This window comes from Chionomys nivalis, chromosome 5 (assembly GCF_950005125.1).
Source record: "Chionomys nivalis chromosome 5, mChiNiv1.1, whole genome shotgun sequence".
NCBI classification, from domain to species: Eukaryota; Metazoa; Chordata; class Mammalia; order Rodentia; family Cricetidae; genus Chionomys; species Chionomys nivalis.
The window spans coordinates 34161543-34182527 of NC_080090.1; the positions used below are offsets into that span (position 1 = coordinate 34161543).

Genomic DNA, 20985 nt, shown 5'->3' on the forward strand with positions numbered 1-20985 from the left:
CAGGGCCTGTCCGGTAAGAGCCCACCCTGCAGGCTACTCTGGGTGCCCAGCTACCCACAGCATCCTGGATGTTCCTGATCCTGGGGCTCCAGTCAAACCTGTTGGAAAGCTGAGAAACACACAGTTTCCCCCATGTCCGCAATGGACTGGGTGACATGCTATGTGTTTCTAGCATAGTTTCTTCCCTTCTCTGAGCTTCCACCCATCTGCTGGTTCCCATAGCCCAGCGCCAAGCGGTGCTGAGAAGGCACCAAAGGCCTGCCCCCCACTTCCTGGCCAACAGTGTGGGTGGCACCCTATCTCCCGAGACTGACACTTCCCACCATTCTGTCTCCAGACCCAGAACAGAGTCCTGTAGAAATGGCTTTGAGAGGGTCACCCTCATGTGTCTCACACACCCCCAATGTTCTGATTCAAGTGCCCTTAGGACACAGGAATTGGCCTGAGTGGTTGCTGACCTCAGAGGGGACCAGGCTGGAAGAGGCGGGGGCGGATGAGACTTGCCGGGTGGGCCGGACCAGGCCACTTCCTCCCTTTGTTGTCCCTGTGTTTTCTTTTCTTTCTGACTTGAAGACCACATCACCAGCAAATTTGGGAGTCACTGGCAAGGTTGAACCTCAGTGGAGCCAGCTACGCCTGCCCGTTGCCATGATCCTGACCCTGATGCTTGGCATTGGGGGGTACCTGAGCTGGGGACTTCTGGGGGCCTGGGCACAAGACCCCGGTACCAGGTTCTCTGATCCCAAAAGACTCAGGGTACCTGCGGGCTGGAAAACAGAGACTGTCGATACCAGCAGAGACCCTATCGGACGGTAAGGAGATCCTGGCCATGGCAGAGGTCAGGGGATGATAGCTGAGTTTCAGATATATGTCTGTGGAATGGGCTGATATATGGCTAATTGGTGCTAGTTTCCTGGATCCAGTACTTCAGGGCCCAGCCTGAGGATGCCAGGGTGGTCCCTGCTTGACCCTTATCAGGGACTTCGGCTGGGGCTCCCACTGTCAGCTACCAGCATGGAACTCAGAGGGAATGATGTTCTAGATGCTTCCTGCTGATAAGGGAACTCTTTGAAGGAACTCAGGTCTGAAAGCTGAGCCCCAACAAGGCTGGCCCAGCCTCAGTCCTAATGGACAGCTGCCCTAGGGGAGGTATTTGGAGCTGAGTGCCCAAGGTACCAGGCCAGGACTGACCAGTGAGTGAAGGGCTCCTGAATCCCCCAAGCTCGTGGAGGCAGGGGTTCCTAGGGCAATTCCATGAGGCCTCCTGGATGGACAGGATACAGCTGACCCCAGACATGGTTTTCCAACATCCTCAGTACGCTTCGAGGTGCCTGGACTCTGGCTCTGTCCCTCGTCCCTCAGGGTTAGCAGTCTCATGACTGGACAGGTCCAAGGCAGAATGCAGGTGCCCCTTGCTGGGTCAGCCTCTGAGGCACAGCTTCTCAAGTATTATTTCTATTGCGTTTCCCAACAGCCTTCCTCACAGTGACTGAGTGTCCTGCCCAGGTCATAGCCTAGGAGAGCCGAATCTTCGTTTTTCATACCCAGCTCTCTGAGTGGAACCCTGCGATCTGTCAGGCTGGGCAGCCAGCTCACACCCATCCTTAGCATCCCCAAGGGACTGAGATACGGTTCCCAGACAAATCTGCCGGGGGCCAGGTTCCCATCCGTTTCTGACACTCCCAGGGGAATATCTGTTGGGCGCTTTCTGGAAAGCAGGCTTAGCCAGAAAGAAGCCTCAGAGTGACAGGGAGCATGTGCTGATTAGGGCGGAGGGGTGGGTCTGGTGGTGTAGGGGAAGAAGTCCATCCCCAGTTCTACTACAGGCTCTGGAGCACAGGTGACCATCGATGGAGACAGTCCTACCACCCACCTCTGACCTCAGGACGGGGACCAAGCCTCTCTTACCACCTCCTCCCATTGTGAAGGGAAGGATGGAGGGGCAGGAGGGGTCAGGAGGTGTCCTTGTTCTTATAATCTCCGGGTGTGGAGAGGGTCTGCTTGCTCCTTAGTTCTTGAGAGCAGAGCCCCCCCCCCATCTTCCCTGGATGCTGTTGCACTAGGATCTAGTGACTAGAGGGTTTGTGATGCTTCTGATCCCAGGAATGCCCAGGTCACCCAGGCTAGAACTTCTGCCTACTGGGGTTTCCTTTTCGCATCCCCAGAAGCTTGAACCCGGCAGTTCAAGCCCAAGTTACTGAAGTATCCGGAGAGCCTGGTGGGAAAGGAAGGAAATGCTGCTTCCTGGGCTGATGGCTTCCCAGGTTCCTGTGACAGGAGGCAGAAGTGTCGCTCGGATCCTTGAAGAGCAGGGGAAGAGGAGGGGGAATACTCCATCAGTCGTGAGGGTGGGGGATGGGGCAGCGCAGCGTCAGCATCGGTCCCTAAGGTCCCTAAATCTTCGCTGCCAGACTTAGACCTCCTGCTCTCTGTGTGGGCCTCCAGTTTCCAGAGACCCGGTACCAGGCAGGCCCTGCACTCACAGGGATCAGAGCCTTTGGAAGAACAGCGAAACAAAACAAGTTTAGAGTCTCCACACCCTGTGTCCCCAGACTGCCAGGTCCCAGAGGGACATGGTTAACTGCTTCCTAAGCCCCTGGGGATCCTGAAGGGGCAGGGCCAGGGAACTAGCAAGGAACACCTTTGGATGTCACAGGGAAGAGGTTCTTCCTAGTTTCTTGGTTTAGGCGTGTATGTAGCATGTGGGCTCCTCATACCCAAGTCAGCTGCACTAGAGACTGGGTCTGTGGTGGGGGCCATGATGACTCTGGGAGAGGGTGCCCATCTTCTGGACACAGGGTTCCACAGGGAAGAGCTCCACAGGCCAGGACTGAGGCATCTTAGGCTTATCCTCAGGGAGTCCCAGGTCCAGGCTGGCTTTGGGTTTCCCTGCCAAGATATACCACCACTCCATCTCTCCCTGTTGAGGGACAAAGCCCCAGGAAGGAGGATGAGTTCCCTGGGATGGTCACACTGACAACTGGATGCAGGCCTCTGAGAACAAGGTTGCCAGAAAGACCACCGTCAAGCCAGAAAGAACCTGTAGAGATGGGCTCCTTGATTAGCAAAGACACATTCTTGTGAAGGCAGCCACGGCAGCTGAGGCGCTTCCATTATGCAGAAAGCACCAGCCCCTCCCTGCAACAGCCTCTGTCAGCTTTCCCCACAACCCCTCTCTTCGTCTCTCGTCTCTCGGTCTCCAGGAATGCGGCTTCTGCACATTTCCAGGAGTGGGAGGACTCAAGGTCACCAGAGTCCAGGAAGGAAAGGGGAGGGGAGCTTCAGGTTCCCAGCTCCCACTCAGGCTCAGCATCCCATGCGGTCTGTGCCACACAGGGTTGGGACCGACCCCTACATTCACTCTTGACTGGTACCCGATCCTCAGTACACCTTCCTTGGGAGATGAGGGTGCCCAGCAGGGATCCTCATAGCAGGCTACAAAAGAAGGAGCAGGCCTGAGGCCGAGGACAGCGAGAACAATGGGGCACTTCAGCATGTCGAGCCTGGGGCACATGTGCTAAGGGCCTCCCAGGAGCTGCCAAGAGCCATAGGAAACCAAAGCAAAGGTTAGGAATTTTCCCAGGCCTTCGAGGCCGACTGCCTGTGCTGTGCCAAGCGGGGAGCTGCCAAGGGGGAAGCGAGCCAGCGGCGGCGGCGGGGTGGCAGCGCAGAAGAGAAAGTTCCCGGGCAGGAAGGGTGGGCAGCATGACTTTCAGTTCAAGAGGGAGAGCTGGAGAGTCCCATCATTTCTGCACGCTGGACCAGACCACGCCACACCATCCCAAACCCCCCACCCCGCCCCGACTCCCAGCACAGGCCTCCTGGGCTCTAGGAGCGAGCTTAAGGTGTGGGAGGTGAGGCTTGTTTACATTGGTTCTCAGGCATTCTGGACTGGATAATCCATTATTGTTGGAGTGTGGCGTGGGCCCTGTGCATCCCAGGACGCTCAACTGGCCCTCTCCCTCTCTCCCTCTTCCTCTCTGACTCTCTGTCCCTCTCTCTGCCCCCCACCCCCCACCCCAGCTCCCCAGCACTGGGATTACAAGTACATTCGGCCATTCCTGACTTTTTGTGGGTGCAGACGATCCAGACTCAGGCTCTTGTGCTTGCAGAGACAAGTGCTTTGCCAGCGAGCCATTTCCCTAGCCCTCGTCATGAATTTTTCAGACATTCGATTTATGGAGTTGATCTTACTCACACCCTATTGCCCTTCTCCTCTTCTCCTCCCTCATCCCAGGCTGCTTCCTCCTCCTCCTCCTCCTCCTCCTCCTCCTCCTCCTCCTCCTCCTCGTCCTCGTCCTCTACCCTCCCCCTCCTCCCCCTCGTCTGGCTTCTACTTTCAGGTGCTTTTTGCTTTTAAGCCCAGATTCTGCGAACGAGAATATATAGAAGGTACTTGTTTTTCTGAGTGTGGCTGACTTCCCTTAATGTGATGATCTCTAGTTCTATTAATTTTCCTGCAAATGCCATTTTTTCAATCCTTCAATGACTGAATATATATTTCACACACATATATATCATATATAAATATATATACTATGCATACACTATGCTCTTTATCCATTTATCTGCTGAGAGATCCACTCTAACTCCACACCTTGACTGCTGCAAGCAGCCTGGTTAGCAGGATGTGTTGGTATCTCCGTTTGCTGGTGTATAACCCTTTCAGTATACACCCTGAGTGCTAGAGGTGGGTCATATGGTAATCGCATATTTTGTTTTAGTTCTAGGGTTTAACTATTTTTGTTTATTTTTTCTAGATTTTATGCTAATTAGAAATAAACAACAAAATTCTGTTGTACCCCATAAATACACACAAAGTATTTTCCGCTATATAAAAAGATAAATATTTTTAAAATTATAATAAAAATGTTACGTGTATGGGTGTTTTGCCTGCATGTTTGACTGTGTACCATGTGTGTGCCTAGTGCCCGAGGAGGCCAGAAGAGGGCACTGAGTGCCCTAGACTTGGAGTTACAGACAGTTGTGAGCCACCACTTAAGTCCTGGGAATTTAGCAAGGGTCCTCTCGAAGAACAGCCAATGCCCTTAACCATGGAACCATCTCTCCAGTCCGTTTATTTTTCTGGTTTTTGTTTTTGTTTTTTTTTTTTTTTTCTTAAACAAGGTTACTCTGTATATCCCTAGCTATCCTGGTACTCCTTCTGTAGATCATGCTGGACCAATGCTGAGATTAAAGACATTCACCACAACTTGTTGCGGGAGGCCACTTGTTCATTCACAGGGCTGCCCAGACTACGGCTGCCCAGACTAGAAATAATCACACAGAAATCTGTATTAATTGCAATATTGTTTGGCCAATAATAGCTTAAGCATATTGCTAGCTAGCTCTTACATCTAGAATTAACCCATTTCCATTATTTTATATTTTACCATGACACTGTGGCCTGCTGGCAAGGTTACAGCTGGCAGCTTGTATCTTTCCCCTCTGGCTGCTCCAAGGCGTCTCACTGACTCCGTCTTCTTTCTCATCACCCCCCCCCAACCCTGCCTAGTTCTACTCTGCTCTGCTATAGGCCCAATGCAGTTTCTTTGTTAATTAATGGTAATAAAACATATTCATAGCATACAGAGGGGAATCCCACACCAACCACTGCCTGGCTACCCTGTTTATTTTTGAGACAGGGTCTCCATGTAGCTCAAGCTAGTTGATGTTGGCTTCCAACTTCTGATCCCCCTTCTTCCTGCCTCCCAGGCACTGGGATTATAGGCCTGCATCACCAGGACCAGATTCTGTAGTATTTAGTGTTTGGGGGATCATCTAGATTGATATCCATTTTGCACTAGCTTGTATTCTCACCAACAGTGCACCTTGAGGACACCGTCCCTCGCTCCCACCTCCAAATCTGAGTCCGCATTCCTATGTTTCATTTTGTTTTGTTTTGATGCAGGGTCTCTGGTAGCCCACGCTAGCTTCAAACTCCTGTTGTAGCTGAGGATGACCTTGAACTACTGAACTTCCTGCCTTGCCTCCTGCATCTACCTACCAAGTGCCGGGATTGCATGTAAGTTCCACCACACACTGCTTTTCCTTTCTTTTCTTTCTCTTTTCTTTCTTTTTCTTTTTTGAGACAGGTTCATAAATATTCTAGGTGCTGTCCTAGAACTCGCTATGTAGCAGAAGGTGCCCTTGAACTTCAGATCCTCCTGCCTCTACCTCCTGAGGGCTGTGCCACCATCATTCCTGGTTTTCTGTGGTGCTGGTTCTGAACTCACTCAGAACTCCATGCGTGCAAGCAAGCGTTCTCCCAACTTTTCTACATACTTCCTTTGTGTGTGTTTGCATGTGTTCATATGTGTGCATGTGTGTGTACACACACTTGTGCATTTCATGCATGTGGAGGCCTAAGGTCAACATCAAGAGTCTTCCTCAATTGCTCAATTCAAGGGTCTTTTCTTGACTTCCTGCTCACCTATTAGACCACATTAGTTGGGCAGCAGTCCCGGAAATTCTCTGCCTCCCTGGAGCTGGATTTCAGGTGCGCACAACTGTGTTTAGCTTTTTATGTGGGTCCTGGGGAACCAAGTTTACCATGCTTATGTGGTAAGTATTTTACCAACAACCCCCAAATTCCTGTTGTTTTTTTTTCTTTTTCCAATCTTGCTATGTAGCCAAGTTGCCCAGAAACTTGAAATCTTCCTCAGTTCCCCAAGTACTGGGATTATAGGTATGTACCATCAAGCCTCCCATGAGTTCATTTATTTATTTAAAGTTTCATTTTTTAAAAAAAAATAAACACACTCCTATGCAGGGGCCAGAAAACAATGGCCAGTGGGCCACCTATTTTTGATTAAATAAAGTTTTATTGGCGCACAGTTGGGTTCACTTATTGACATATCTTTAGAGACTGCTTTCGTCTTATGACGGAAGTAGCTGTGACAGTGTCCATCCTGACTAGAAAGCCTAGATTCAGGGCAAGCTTCAAGGGCATATGGCCTGAACATCTGTATACCGAGCTCAGCCCTGGAGCCCTACAAGGACTCCGAAGAGCATACACTGGGCACATTCCAGCTTCTTAAAATTCTTAATAGTTGTTGAACAAATAGCTCAACTTTCCATTCCGCCCTGTGCAGTTAGTCCTATATAAAATATTTACCATCTGTCTTTTGAGAGAGGAAGCTGCTGGCCACTTGCTCTACCTTGCCTCTCTGTGATCAGATACTAATCAAAAGCAATCTGGGTGTTTATTCGGGTGCAACAAGAGAAGGCTCGTTTGGCCGACAGGTTGCAGTCCTGTTATAGAATGAATTTGCCTTTCCCGTGAGAAGATGAGAGGAAAGCTACGGGAACTAAGCCTTGAGGAAGCTGCTTCGTGCCCCCTTGCTTGGTCAGCTACCTTTCTTATACAGCCAGGACCCCTTGCCTGGGGATGACGCCGCCCACAGAGGGCTGGGCCCTGGGATAGCAATCAGTCACAGGCCCGTCCAGTGTAGGCAGTACCTCAATGGAGGTTTCCTATCCCCAGGTCACTCTAGGTCGTCACATGTTCACAACTCACACTATGTATGACGCTCCTGGATTGAAGTCAGTTCTACAGGTTTGCGGAAACCATCAAAAGCCCCAGCCCCCTTTGTCCCTCAAAGTATTGACTTTTAACTCACTAGGCAATTCTTCTGTCATTGATCTCTGTGTTTCTGAGTTACGTACTTAACATTGCTACTTCTTTGGAAGTACTATTGCCTGTGAGTCAGCTCTTTTCCCCACACCACACAAAGGTAAACACCTGCACACACGCGTACACACACGCACACAAACACACACACACGCACACCTTGCCATTCTCCCAATCTTCAGAGTATTTCTAATCACGTGACTGTAACCGCTACACGCCTTGAGTCTTGAAATAAAGTTTGAATCATTTTTTCCCTCTTCATGCTTTTAGTTTTCCCTGGATTAAACCTTTTTTTCTCCTCCGCTTGGTTTTTGTTTTTGTTTAAAAGCTCATCTTCTCAACCGCTGGTCTACATATTCTCTTAGCACTCATATCAGAGGTCAACTAACTGTGTTCTCAACCAGAGATGCCTTGCAGGCTGCCCTCTGGGCCACTGCATTGCTCCACCACTGTCCTGAGGGCCCTGCCTGCAAGTATGTCTTCTTTGCATCATGTGTGTGTCTTGTACCTGCAGAGGCCAGAAGGCGTTGGGTCCCCTGGAACTGGAGTTACAGATGGTTGTGAACTGCCATGTGGATGCTGGGAATTGAACCCAGGTCCTCTGGAAAAGCAGCCAGCTCTCTTGAACACTGAGCCATCTCTCAACACCATCCTGCCTCGGACTCCCAAGTGTTGGCATTATAAGCATTTGTTCTCTTGCACTGGTGGATTTCCTGAACCCTCGTGACACTCAGTTCTAGGCTGTGCCTTGGAATGACCCAGAGAGTTCTAGAATGCTGATGCTCTCATCCAGACTTGAGCGCACGGGGGGGTGGGGGGGTCTCTTGAAACTGGTCTGGGGTTGGGCTTAGAGACCGTTATTATACTTTACCGTGATGCTGGGGGTTGACTCTCTGGCAGGCTCAGCACATACGCTACCATCAAGATGCACCTTCAACCACAAGGGACCTTGGCTTTTAAAAGCCACCGATGGTTTCTATGTCCAGGAAAGGTTTTGAACCACATTGTTAGTAATCTACTGCTAAGAGGTACAAGAGAGACAGCAGGCTAGAAACCTAATACATACGATTTATTTGTTTGTTCGTTCGTTTTTGAAGTAGAGACTTCACTCTGTTGCTCAGGCTGACCTTGAACTCTGAGCTCAAGCAATCCTCCCTGTCTGGGATGCTAAGTAGATGACCTGGATACAACTTGCTGTGTTTGAAAATGTTCATTCTGTATTCTTCTGTTGACTGATAGATAATATGTGCACAGGATTCTAGGTTGGCAATCATTTTCTGCCAATATTGTTAATATAATTCTCATCACTGTATTTCTAAACCAGGGAATATTGTTGAGAGGTTCAAGGTCACTGTGTGTGTGTCTGTGTGTGTCTGTCTGTCTCCCTTCCTCCCTCCACACGTACAATTACAGGCAATTAGGCAACACACATACAGATTATTAGGCAATTCTTTTGACACTGATCTCTGTAATATATCCTACTTATTTACTTGCTTAGTTTTGAGATAGAGGTCATGGGAAGCAGAGAGAGGTTAGAAGCAGAGAGAGGTTAGAAGCAGAGAAGCAATATCACAGAGGCCCTCTCATCCCAGGGTCCAAAAAGAACTCTCTCTCTCTCTCTCTCTCTCTCTCTCTCTCTCTCTCTCTCTCTCTCTTTCTCTTCTTTCTCAATGTATGTGTGTTGATTTTTCTTCTTATAAGAATGTAGATATAACCATCTTGTTCCCAGAGTTCTAAAATTTCTCAGTGGTAAGCTCTGATGTGGGCTTATTTCTATCTTATTGCAGGTTCTTGGTGGGTCTTTTGCATTGAAAACCCAAGACTTTTTATGTCTGGAACACACACACCACACAAACACACAGCACACAGAGACACACCACATACAGACACACATCACACACAAACATACACATGCAAACACACCACACACACACACACACACACACACACAGCCTTCTTCCCTTTGCTGTCATCCACGTCATATAGATGTTGAGCCTGGGACTGATGCTCCACCTCTCTTCTCTCATTTTTCATCTACTATTTCTCTTTCTGTCTTGTTATTTGCTTGCTTTTGTTGTTATTTGTCTTTTTACTTGTGTGCACGAGTGTTTTGACTGCTCACCCGAATGGATACTGGGTGCCCATGGAGGTCAGAAGGCCTGGAGTTAAAGATGTCTGTGAGCCCACATGTGGGTACTGGGAACTGAACCTGGGTTCTCTGCCAGAGCAAGAGCTCTTAAACCACCGAGTGCCATGAGTGCCATCTCTCCAGCTTGCTTTTGTTTCTTTTTTTGTTTTGTTTTGTTTTGTTTTGTTTTTTGGTTTTTCGAGACAGGGTTTCTCTGTGGCTTTGGAGCCTGTCCTGGAACTAGCTCTGTAGACCAGGCTGGTCTCAAACTCACAGAGATCCACCTGCCTCTGCCTCCCAAATGCTGGGATTAAAGGCGTGTGCCACCACCGCCCGGCTTTGTTTTGTTTTTTTAAAACAGGGTCTCATATAGCTCAGGCTGCCTGGTGCTCACTACGTAGGTGGCCTTGAAATCCTGATCCTCCGGCTTCCACCCCGATTGCTGGGATGACAGGCCTATACCACCGAACCTGTTTTTACACGGTGTTGGAAATCTAGCCCAGAACTTCCTGTCTGCCTCTGGGCTGTGTCCCCAGCCTGGTTCTGTTTTGGTTCTTGTTTTTATTTTCATGTCTAATGGAGTCTTTTCATTTTCAAGTGTTCTCTTTATTCTCCGAATACCCTGCCAACACCTTGTACTGCCCCACCCCAAAGTAGTCCCTGTCTTGTTTCTTCCACGTAGCAACTTCTCTTACCTATGTGGAAACACTGGATAAATTTGTGGGCGGGATTTCTGCACGCAGTCGGGGTTCTCTCCAAATGGAAAACTCCCCCTCCCATTTGTCCGTTTTGACTTCCTGATCATCTTTTGTTGTTGTTGTTGTTGTTGTTGTCGTCGTTGTTGTTGTTCTTCTCAGTACTGAGGATTTACTTAGGGCCTTGTATATGTCAGCCACATGCTCTGATACCAAGCTGTACCTTGGTTCAGCTTCCTTCTTCTGTAACAGAGTTTTCTCAGGGTTCATCCTCAGACGTCCAGTCACGTCACACACTTTCTGAGCTGTTCTGGTATAGGAGTCTCCGCTGGGCAGTTCACTGGGAGGCTCTCCTGATGTCACCATCTTCAGGTCTCTTTTGCTGAGACTAGGTAGTTTTTCTGGCAAGAATTTCTAGCCTGCTGCCCAGAAGGTGAAGGCTGCCTGTCAGGCTTCTAGGAGCCTGGTGGGAGAGCAGGCCATTGTGGTGGGGTGGGTAAGTGTGAGTGGCTTGGGTGCAGTGGGGTGTGTATGTGTCTCAGGATCACAATGGGTGTGGCCACACAATGGCCATTAAGTCCTTCCTTCCACCACCACCCCCAACTTAAAAAAAAAAATTAATACCAAAAAACAACTCCAACACCCCTAATGGCCCCAGGGCAAAGGGCAGCTTCAGAAAGTAAAATTCCAATACCAACAAGCCACCCAACCAGCAAAGTCCCTGAACATTGCTCTCTGATGACTGCCGGGCATGGCCACTTCCTCCATGTTCCCATCACCTGGTCTGAGATGCCGCCTTTTCTCCTATAGACCCTAAGGCCTCTATCCTAGACCATCCATATCTTACTGACTCCCATTCTCTCGGATCCTGGAACTGGAGAGCCTCTGTGATTTCCCTGCTTCCCTGCTTCTCTGCTTCCCGTGGCCTCAAGATGTGGCCCAGTTCTTCCTCTGGTAACTCTATGAAGGTTTCTACTTCCCTTGCCTCTGTCTGCAGCCCCTTCCGACATCCACAGCCCTATCCAAACCCCCAACTCCTCGTCTGACTCACCCTTTAGACACAGCCCTGTAATCAGACCTTTTATAGGTCTTAACCACACCCCTTCTTCTGAGGTTGCCTGTTCTCCTTGGGACCCTTTAGGGAAAATCTGTATGTCCATGGTGTTGCCCGTGCCAGTGCCAGTACCTGGCACCCAGGATGTACTGAATTGCATGGGGCAGCAGAGGCCATTGCCACTTGCATCTCTAGAGAGCTTTGTTCGGGTAGCTAACTATGAGGGGACGATGCATTGAACCCAGGGAGCCAGCCCTCAGAGGAGTAAGCATGCTCCGCATCCCCAGAGCCTCTACAGTGCATACAAGCAAAGGGTAACAATGGAGAGGCAGCCTCCCAAGGGTTGAGTATACTGAATGTGACCCCAACTTCTCTGCAGGATCATTAAGTGGAGACCTTTCCAGAGAGGAGGCTGTTCCACCCAGTCACCTTCCTTCCCCAGTAAACGTTAGAAAGCCCCTTGTCCAGTAGGCAGGGTCAGGGAGTAGTAGGTACAGGCATGTTCTGGTGAGAAAAGATGGGAGAAGAACTGGGCAGTTGCCAGGATGGGGCGCAAAGTAGTTCCAGAGCCCACCCAGAAAGGGGCGTCACCACCGCTAACTGTAGTTGTGTGTCACTCAAGGTCACAAGCCAGAAACTGCAGATTCAGAGTGAGAGCCCCACATCTCGCAGGCAGCTGTGTTAGACTGGGGGACCTCTTGGCCTCGCTCTACCTACCCTGGGGAGGCTTTGGGAAGACAATGCCTCAGGGGCTCTTTTGAGTGGCTTTGCAGAGCCTGGGGATTAAGACAAGAGCTCCCTTCCCTGGCATTCAGTGGTTTCCAGAACCCCAGAGCTGGACAGGGCAGGATGCAGGGCGGGGCATCCCTAGACATTGGCGGGGCACTGGGAGGCAGGGCAAGTCTCACAACACTCTCCTATGGCTTCTTTTCCAGGAACTGGTGCCCTTACCAGAAGTCTAGACTGGTCACCTTCATAGCTGCTTGCAAAACAGAGAAATTCCTGGTGCATTCACAGCAGCCATGTCCACAGGGGGCTCCTGACTGCCAGAGAGCCAAAGCCATGTGAGTGGGGTGGACAGGTCACTTTCCAGGCCCAGTGGCCTGGCCAGAGGTGCTGAGCCCCTGCTTTCTTCCTCAGGTACCGAGTGGCCCAGAAGCCAGTGTACCGCGTCCAACAGAAGGTGCTGATCTCTGTGGCCTGGAGATGCTGCCCAGGCTTCCGGGGTCCAGACTGCGAGGACTATGGTAGGGCTCCCCAAAGTCCTCCTTAACCCCTGGTCCCAGAAATCATGCTGTTTCTCTGACTTCTGGACTCAATACACCATGCTTCTCTCTGCAGATCCCACAGCAAACCCTGAGCCCACAGAGCCAAGTGGTGAACTCCCGGGGACTTGGGACCAGCTGGATGGCTTTGAACTTGGTACGTTGCTTTCCTGGAATAACGTGGTCTACTTCTTCCTCCTCTGACAGGAAGTACCAAACCTTACCCTTGAAAGAATCAGCATGTGTTTCCTTGCGGTTCTGCACTGTTCTCTGGGAACAGGCTCCCAGGGTCCTCAGCTACTACCTGGGACTGATACCTGTCCCCTTTCCTAACCCCATTTTTCTTGGAAAGCTGGCTTTGCTAGGTTCCTTTCCTACCCCTTGACCTACAAAAGCTCCTAGGCATGGAGGAAGCATTTTCCACACTCTTGCACAGTGCCCCCTCTCCCAACTCCAGGGCCTGGTCTCAGCCTTAAACACAAAAGAGTCACCACTTATGAATTGATTTCAAGGGTGGGATAGGGGACGCATGTTCTTATATGATCAGCTATCTTTTAGTTAGAGCTGCGGGGATTGACATGGTGGCTAATAGCAGAGAGAAATGTGTCGACTGATCAGTCACGCTTGCTGTGGCTGTGGGAGCAAAGGTGATGGCGTAGAGAGCTGCATTTGTCCTTCTGAAGCTTAATGGCTTCTAAGCTCCAGCTCCAGGGGGGCCAACATATTCGCTTGCTCTGAGTCCCAAGTCTTTTCTTGACTGTATTATCTGCCCAGGCCTGGTGAGTTTGCCTCAAACATGTCTGATATGTTGTCAGGCCACCCTGTCACAGAGTTCAGTGAGATTAAGGAGCCACAGGGACAACGGGAACCCCTGCTTCAAAATCTCCAGAATGATGCCCAGTTGGTAGCAGATGGCATCCCAGGCCCTTGGGAGGCCCTGGCCAGCAACGTCACAGCTGAGACGACAGAAACCAATCAAACAGAATTCGGTGAGTAGCAGCCCACAAGAAGGCGCAGACTTCAGAAGCCCTACTCTCTCTGCCTGGGAAGGGGTGTCTGCTGCCACAGATGTGTATGAAACATGGTATCTATTGCAGAGTTTTCTGGAGGGCTGTCAGAGCAGCCCCTGCAGCCCCTGCAACCCCTGCAGCCCCATATCGACGCGTTCCTGCAAGCCCACATCGGTCCCATCTGGAAGAGCTTCAGTGAGAGCTTGCACAGCCTCTCCCAGGCTATCAGGAACTTGTCTCTCGAGGTGGAGGCCAATCGCCAGGCTGTCAAGACAGTCCAGAAGGACACCATGACCAGGGCTGACCTCCAGGAGCTTGGTGCCAAGTTTGATGCCAAGGTCCAGGAGAATAACGAGAGAGTGGGCCAGCTGTGGCAGGATGTGGAGGAACAGCTGCATGCCCAGCGCCGTTCCCTGCACCATGCCCTCTCCGAGGTCCAAACTGAGATGAGCACCAAGTTGAAGGAGCTTGTCAAGGCTCAGGAACTCCCAGGGGCCAACGGCAGCCTGGTGGTGGCATCTGCTGCAGCGGCGGCAAGGCCAGAGCCGGAGAGCCTGCAGGCCAGGCTGGGCCAGCTGCAGAGAAACATCTCCGCTCTGCACAGGATCATGGATCAGAGGGAGGAGGCGCTACAGGGTACCCTCAAGAACATGGACAGTGTCCTGAGCCGGCACGTGGATGAAATCAAGGAGCTGTACTCTGAATCAGATGAGACCTTCGATCAGATCAGCAAGGTCGAACGGCAGGTGGAGGAGCTACTGGTGAACCACACGGGGCTCCGAGAGCTGCGGGTGATCTTGATGGAAAAGTCCCTCATCATGGAAGAGAACAAAGTGGAGCTGGAGGAGCAACTACTGGAGCTAAACCTCACTCTGCAGCATCTGCAGGTGGGCCATGCAGACCTCATCAAGTACGTCAAAGACTGCAACTGCCAGAGGCTCTACTCTGACGTGGACGTCATCCGGGAGGGCCAAAGGGACGCCATGCGCACTCTGGAAGAGACCCAGGCGAGCCTGGATGTGCAGCACCAGCTAGACGATTCTTCTTTACAGTCGTTGCAAAGCACTGTGCATGCCATGTCCTCAGCGATGGACGAACACAAAGGAGAGAGCGAGCGGGCACGGGCCGAGAGGGCCAGGATGCGAAGCCAGCTGCGGGCGCTGGAGCACGCGGTGGAAGCGCTGAAGACTGTGGCAAACCAGACCCGCAGAGAGATGCGCCAGCTGCATAGTTCCTTTGCAGCCCTTTTGGAGGATGCACTGCGACATCAGGCGGTACTCACCGCCCTCTTTGGGGAAGAGACGATGGAGGAGATGTCGGAGGAGGCGCCTCGCCCTCTGCCCCTGAATTATGACCAGATCCGCCTCGCCCTGCGGGATGCCGCCAGTGGGTTGCAGGAACAGGCGTTTGGTTGGAATGCCTTGGCCACTCGAGTGGAGGTCTTGGAGCAGGCCGTGGAGCAGCACCCACAGTTGGCAGAACAACTGGAACCCAGCCACGATTCTGGGAGGGAGGAGGAAGCCAAGGAAGCCACCGCTCTGGCGAACCTGGAGCAGGAGATTCAACGCCTAAACTCTGATGTCAAGCAGGTTGGGCGATGCTGTGAGGCCTCCTGGGCTGCCTCCCTCAACGGATCACTTGAAGACCTACACAGTATGGTTTCTGACACCCGGCACAGCCTGAGACAGCACCAGCAGCTCTTCCACGGCCTTTTCCAGAACTTCCAAGAGCTGGTGGCAAACAACATTAGCCTAGACCTGGGTAAGCTGCACACCATGCTAAGTAAGAAAGAGAAGAAGCAGCAGAAGGGCCTGGGAGCCTCCCGGAAGAGGGAGAAGAAGCAAGTGGTGATGTCGGCAGATGCACATGCCAAAGGGATGGAGAAAGGTGTTCTGGACTCAGAACTCTGGGAAGCAGGTGAGTGCCTGGGCCCGGAGAGTGACTGTGTGAATCTAGGCCTACCCAGCAGCTCCCTTCTCCTGGGAGAGGCGGAGGCACAGGGTGCAAGAAGGCAGGATGATGGTTGGTTACCGCTACTCAGGGGGCTACCTACCTTCCCCTTCTCTTCAGGGCTATGGGTCTCTTTGTTCGTTTGAGACAGGGTTTCTCTGTGTAGCCCTGACTGCCCTGGAACTTGTTGTAGACTAGGTTGGCCTCCAACTCACAGAGATTGACGTGCCTCTGCCTCCTGAGTGCTGGGATCAAAGGTGTGAGCCACCACACCAGTGGCCATGAGCCTCTTAAGCTCCCTGGAGTACAGGGAGGTATAAGTCTCAAAAATCAGTTGTAGTTCTGGAGCCCATGAGTTGGCAGAGGCCCTAGCCATGAGCAGAGTAGGATGTCTCAACTCTTCACCCTCACCCCAGTCCCTCGTCTTTAATAAGTTCACCCCTGTACTCTAGGGCGGGTGGATTGGGGCAGGGATCATCTATAACAGCAGTACCCCACAAGAGGTGAATACAGGAACCGGCTTTATACTCAGAAGGAAGGGACATTTTTTGTTTGTTTGTTTGTTTGAGACAGGGTTTCTCTGTAGCTTTGGAGCCTGTCCTGGAACTCCCTCTGTAGATGAAACTGGCCTCAAACTCACAGAGATCCGCCTGCCTCTGCCTTCTGAGTGCTGGGATTCTACAGCCTGGAAGGAGCTTTCTTAGTAAATGCAGTAGGAATATCCTGCGGTGTCGCTTCACTGTGGTGACTCAGCCTTAGCTGCTCAACCAGGCATTCTTTATCAGCACATCTTACTTGAAACTGAGGCTCCAGCCCAGGAAATGACCTCACCCAAGCAGCGAGCAGCCCTGAGAGGCCGGCTCTCAGGTGCAGGGAGCGCACAGAAGACCCCTGAGGGGCCGCCTACACTGCAGCGTTGTCGCAACACCTGAGGGCTTCCTTTCCCCAGAACAGGCGGGAACCTGGGCATTTCCCCCGGCAATCGCCAGCATTTCCAGAGAGCCACATGCACTTGCACTAACTCCTCCATCTCTCTTTCGCTTGAGAGCTGTACAAGCCCAAACATGCCGATGACTTTCACCACTTACTTGCTTGATAAGCTTAGGAGTCTGTTTACTCCGGCAGTATTTTTTCTTTAACTTCGGAGAATATTTTCCCCCTTTAAAAGCCCTGTTATTGCAAGAAGGCCAAAGAGCTTGCATTTGAGCCCCACAGGCACGAACCCTCAGTTTGCACTGCCCTTCCATCTTCTGAAGTCCACTGGGTCTCCCGCTATGGGGGACTCCCCGAGGTAGGCAGGTTGAAAGAAGAACCAGGAGCTCCACCTGCTGGATGCTTCAGGAACTGAAACACCAGCCCTCAACAGTCCCTGCGACATAAACAGGAAGGGTATTCATAAACAATTCCCCTAACGTCTTCCAGACGTAGAGAGAAGCAAAATCTTGTCATTCCTAAGGCTATTTCTGGATTTGGAGGCAAAGAGACGGATTGTAGTCTGAGACTTCAGTCATTAACTGTTTTGCCAATTTCTTTTACGTCTTAGTTCTGTTTTCTGAGAAACGGGAGGGCTTACACGGAGGTTGGGGGAGGAACTCCCAAGAGGGCCCTGCTAGGGTGGTCTCACTTCCTGGACTCCAATAAGGTCCTTTGTCCTATCCGCTGGCCATCAGTTCATCTGAATTTCTTGAACAGGAGGGGTAGCAGGACCCCTTCCTCTTGCACAAGGCAAGGGGTTACCCTGCCTCTAATTTCAGCAGGATTGCCCTTTTGCAAGTGAGAAAGACAGGAGAGCACCCCAAATCAAGAAGGCCCAAACTCTGCTCTCTGCTTGTGTGGTCTGGATCATCAAACTGTCCCTTTAAAACTTCACTTTCCCCATATGCCACGCTAGGGCTCTGTGCAGCATTTTTGAAACCATTAAAGCAATTAACCAGGGCTGGAGAGATGGCTCAGCAGTTAAGGGAACTGACCGCTCCTCCAGAGGACCTGGGCTCAATTCCCAGCATCTACATGGCCGCTGACAACCATCTATAACTTCAGTTCCAGGGGACCTGGTAACCTTTTCTGGCCTCTGTGGACACTATCCATGCACATGGTACAGACATGAATACAAACAAAATGTCCGAACACATAAAATAATAATTGGGCTGGAGAGATGGCTCGGAGGTGAAGAGCTCTGGCTGTTTGTTCTTACAGAGATCCTGAGTTCAATTCCCAGTAACTACAGGGTGGCTCACAATCATCTGTAATGAGATCTGGTGCCCTCTTCTGGCGTGCAGGCATACATGCAGGCAGAACACTATATATATAATAAATCTTTAAAAAATAAAATAATTACAATTTAGATGAATAGCCAGATGGGGTCCCCTTGCTCAGGAAAAGGTCTTACTCTGTAGCTCAGATTGACTTAAAAATCAAGATTTTACTGCCTCAGTCTCCTATGTTAGAATTACAGGTGTGGACTACATGTTAGAATTACAGGTGTGGACTACCATGTTAACAGGACAGGTATGGACTACCATGTTAGAATTACAGGTGTGGACTACATGTTAGAATTACAGGTGTGGATTACATGTTAGAATTACAGGTGTGGACTACCATGTTAGAATTACAGGTGTGAACTACCATGCCTGGCTTGAAGGGGTTTCTCCTTCCTTTTTCTTTATGCCCTTGTGCCCTCATCTGGTAAGAACCTCCATTCCTGCTCCTATCTCCTAGTGTTAATATTATTTTGAAGATAATACTCTCTTCCACAGATATCTCAAGATTCCCAGCAGGTATGTACTAGGGGTATGACTTAATAATAGAGCACTTGTCTAGCATGTGTGAAGCCCTGTGTTCCATCCCTGGCCTGATTTGGAACACAGGAAGGATCCTTGGCAGGTAGCACATACCTGGGCGTTAGATGCTCCGGTTTTCTAGCACAGCCCACCCCGGTGTGAGCCTTGGGTAGCCAAAGACTCCTCTCTAGATAGTTGGAAGGATGGGATCAAAGGAGAAAGTGCTTTTTTTAATCAGCCGGTCTCCCCTTCTCTCCCACTCTGAAATCACGTTGAAGGTGTCTAGAGATAGTGTCCTGCTTGTAGTGCGATTAAGGTGAAGAAGGCAGAGTTTGTGAGGGAACAGATAACTCACTGAGTGTTTTCCTTTCTCAGGCTCCCCTGTGGCCTTCTATGCCAGTTCTTCAGAGGCAGCAACCGCCCTGCAGATGGTGAAGTTTAGCACCACTTCCATCAATGTGGGCAGCAGCTACTTCCCCGAACACGGATACTTCCGAGCCCCGCAACGTGGTGTCTACTTGTTTGCAGTGAGCATTACGTTTGGCCCAGGCCCAGGCACAGGGCAGCTGGTGTTTGAAGGTCATCACCGGGTTCCAGTCTACAGCACAGAACAGAGGGGTGGGAGCACAGCTGCTACTTTTGCTATGTCAGAGATGCAGAAGGGCGAGAGGGTGTGGTTTGAGTTAATCCAAGGGTCAATAACAAAGGGGAGCCAACCACACACTGCATTTGGGGGCTTCCTGGTGTTCAAGACCTGAACCCTGGGTTCAGCTCGCTTGCATCAGACATGGTAAACTCGCCTGCAGTCCATAGACTGGAGAACACGTACTGGTCTAGCTCTTTCCTGGGTACCTGCAAAGGTCCTGCCGTAGGCAGCATGTATCTTCTTTTGGACACACAGGCTGGGAGAGGCCAAGAATGCTGCTCCCTGGACAATACCTGGAGCGGGAGCTGGGCTTCTCACGCCTTCCCCCAATGGCATGGCTTGTCTTGGCTCTAAGCCATTCCCTCAATTCCGCAACTTTGTTTTGTTGGTATTTTTCTCCTTGTGTGGTTGGAAATTTCTGTACAATATTTAAATCTTTTCCTCTTCCCTGTGTCAGAAAGTATTGTTTCACAGAAAGAATGTTTACAGGGAAGGTGACAGGCCAGGTGTAGCTCATTGTGTTTGGCCCTGGATTCTTTTTCTAATACCTCAAAAAAACTTGAAGGAAAAAAAGGATTTTTTTTTCCTTTTTGAAATTGGAAACAAGTCTCCAATGACTACAGGAAAGCTAGTTAAAACCAGCCTTTCTGGTCGCAGAAGGGAGCTAATGGTTGCTTCAACCAACTGTGGGAAATGAAATTAGTTATTCTATCAAGAATGCAGCTTGCCCTGGATTCAGTCCCCAGCACTCTATAAAACAGGTATGGTGGTACATACCTGTGATCTCAGCACATGGAGGAGGCAGGAGCATCAGAAGCTCAGGGCCATCCTCACTTTTGTGACAGTTCAAGCTAGCCTGGGGTAGAAGAGACCCTGTCTCGGAACAACAAAAGGAGTAAGGAGTTAAATTTTTTTGTTTGTTTGACACAGAGTTTCTCAATAGCTTTGGAGCCTGTCCTGGAACTTGTTCTGTAGACCAGGCTGGCCTTGAACTCAGAGACACGTGTGCCACCACCGCCAGGCTTTTTGAAGTCACCCTTTGTCTTTTATTTGTGTATTTAATTTCATGTATTTTCCTCCTTGCTTCACTCAGTGTAGAGGCCGAGAGACATCAACCAAGGACAACACTTGGTATGGCCTTTGCCCCTTTCATTCTCCCACTGTCCACAGCTTCCCCAGCATCTCTGAGGAAGGAGGGAAACTAACCTCCCCTGGTAATGGACCAATTTTGGAATAAAGTGATGCCCTCCAAAGCGTAGTGCCTGCTTACTGCTGGAAAGGGAAACATTTGGTGAAGCACTTGGGGCACAGGACAAAATGAAACTAGGGTAACCCTGCCTCGTCATTCTAGGCACACTTGACTATTAACACTCAGTTTATGCTTCACCTGTCTAGAGGCCTCCTCACTAGGTAGTGAGTCATCGAACAGGACAGCACAGAATGGCAGTGTTTCTGCAGCACCCATATGTGGCTTACAAGTCTCTAGACCCCTACAACAGGCTCAAGAGAGCAGCCACACAGCCATCAGAAAATAACGCAGGCTTTCAGTTGATTCTGAACATCCTCCTCCGCATTAATGGGATTTGACTTGGTAACGGGTTGCCAGCTCTTCTCATTGCTTGCTGGCATCAATTCAAATAATTGATCCTCAGAATTAACTTACTGCTAAGCTTTGTGCTGAGGTATCAGTGTTAGATGAACAGTAATTCATGCTACTCTGTTGCGGATGATTTGACCGTGGGCTAAACCATAATTGTAAACACGAACCTATCTGTCTCAAGATGGTTACTCTAACTCTCATCTAGCGCTCCCAAACTCTGTGAT

The 20985-nt window shown here is 50.5% G+C and overlaps 1 protein-coding gene across 1 annotated transcript; it reads left to right on the forward strand.

The window, feature by feature from the left end:
- Window positions 1–579: 579 nt before the first annotated feature.
- Window positions 580–19606, forward strand: Mmrn2 (multimerin 2). The gene is made up of 7 exons (XM_057770871.1): window positions 580–812; window positions 12446–12574; window positions 12651–12757; window positions 12852–12932; window positions 13591–13764; window positions 13873–15702; window positions 18891–19606. The coding sequence occupies exons 1-7, from the start codon at window positions 649–651 to the stop codon at window positions 19271–19273; spliced, it is 2868 nt and encodes a 955-aa protein (XP_057626854.1). The 5' UTR covers window positions 580–648; the 3' UTR covers window positions 19274–19606.
- Window positions 19607–20985: the final 1379 nt, after the last annotated feature.

Coding starts and splice junctions, on each gene's coding strand:
- Mmrn2 (XM_057770871.1), top strand. CDS start 649: ATGATCCTGACCCTGATGCTTGGCATTGGGGGGTACCTGAGCTGGGGA. Junction 12,933..13,590: donor GCTGGATGGCTTTGAACTTG/GTACGTTGCTTT, acceptor ATATGTTGTCAG/GCCACCCTGTCACAGAGTTC. Junction 13,765..13,872: donor AACCAATCAAACAGAATTCG/GTGAGTAGCAGC, acceptor TATCTATTGCAG/AGTTTTCTGGAGGGCTGTCA.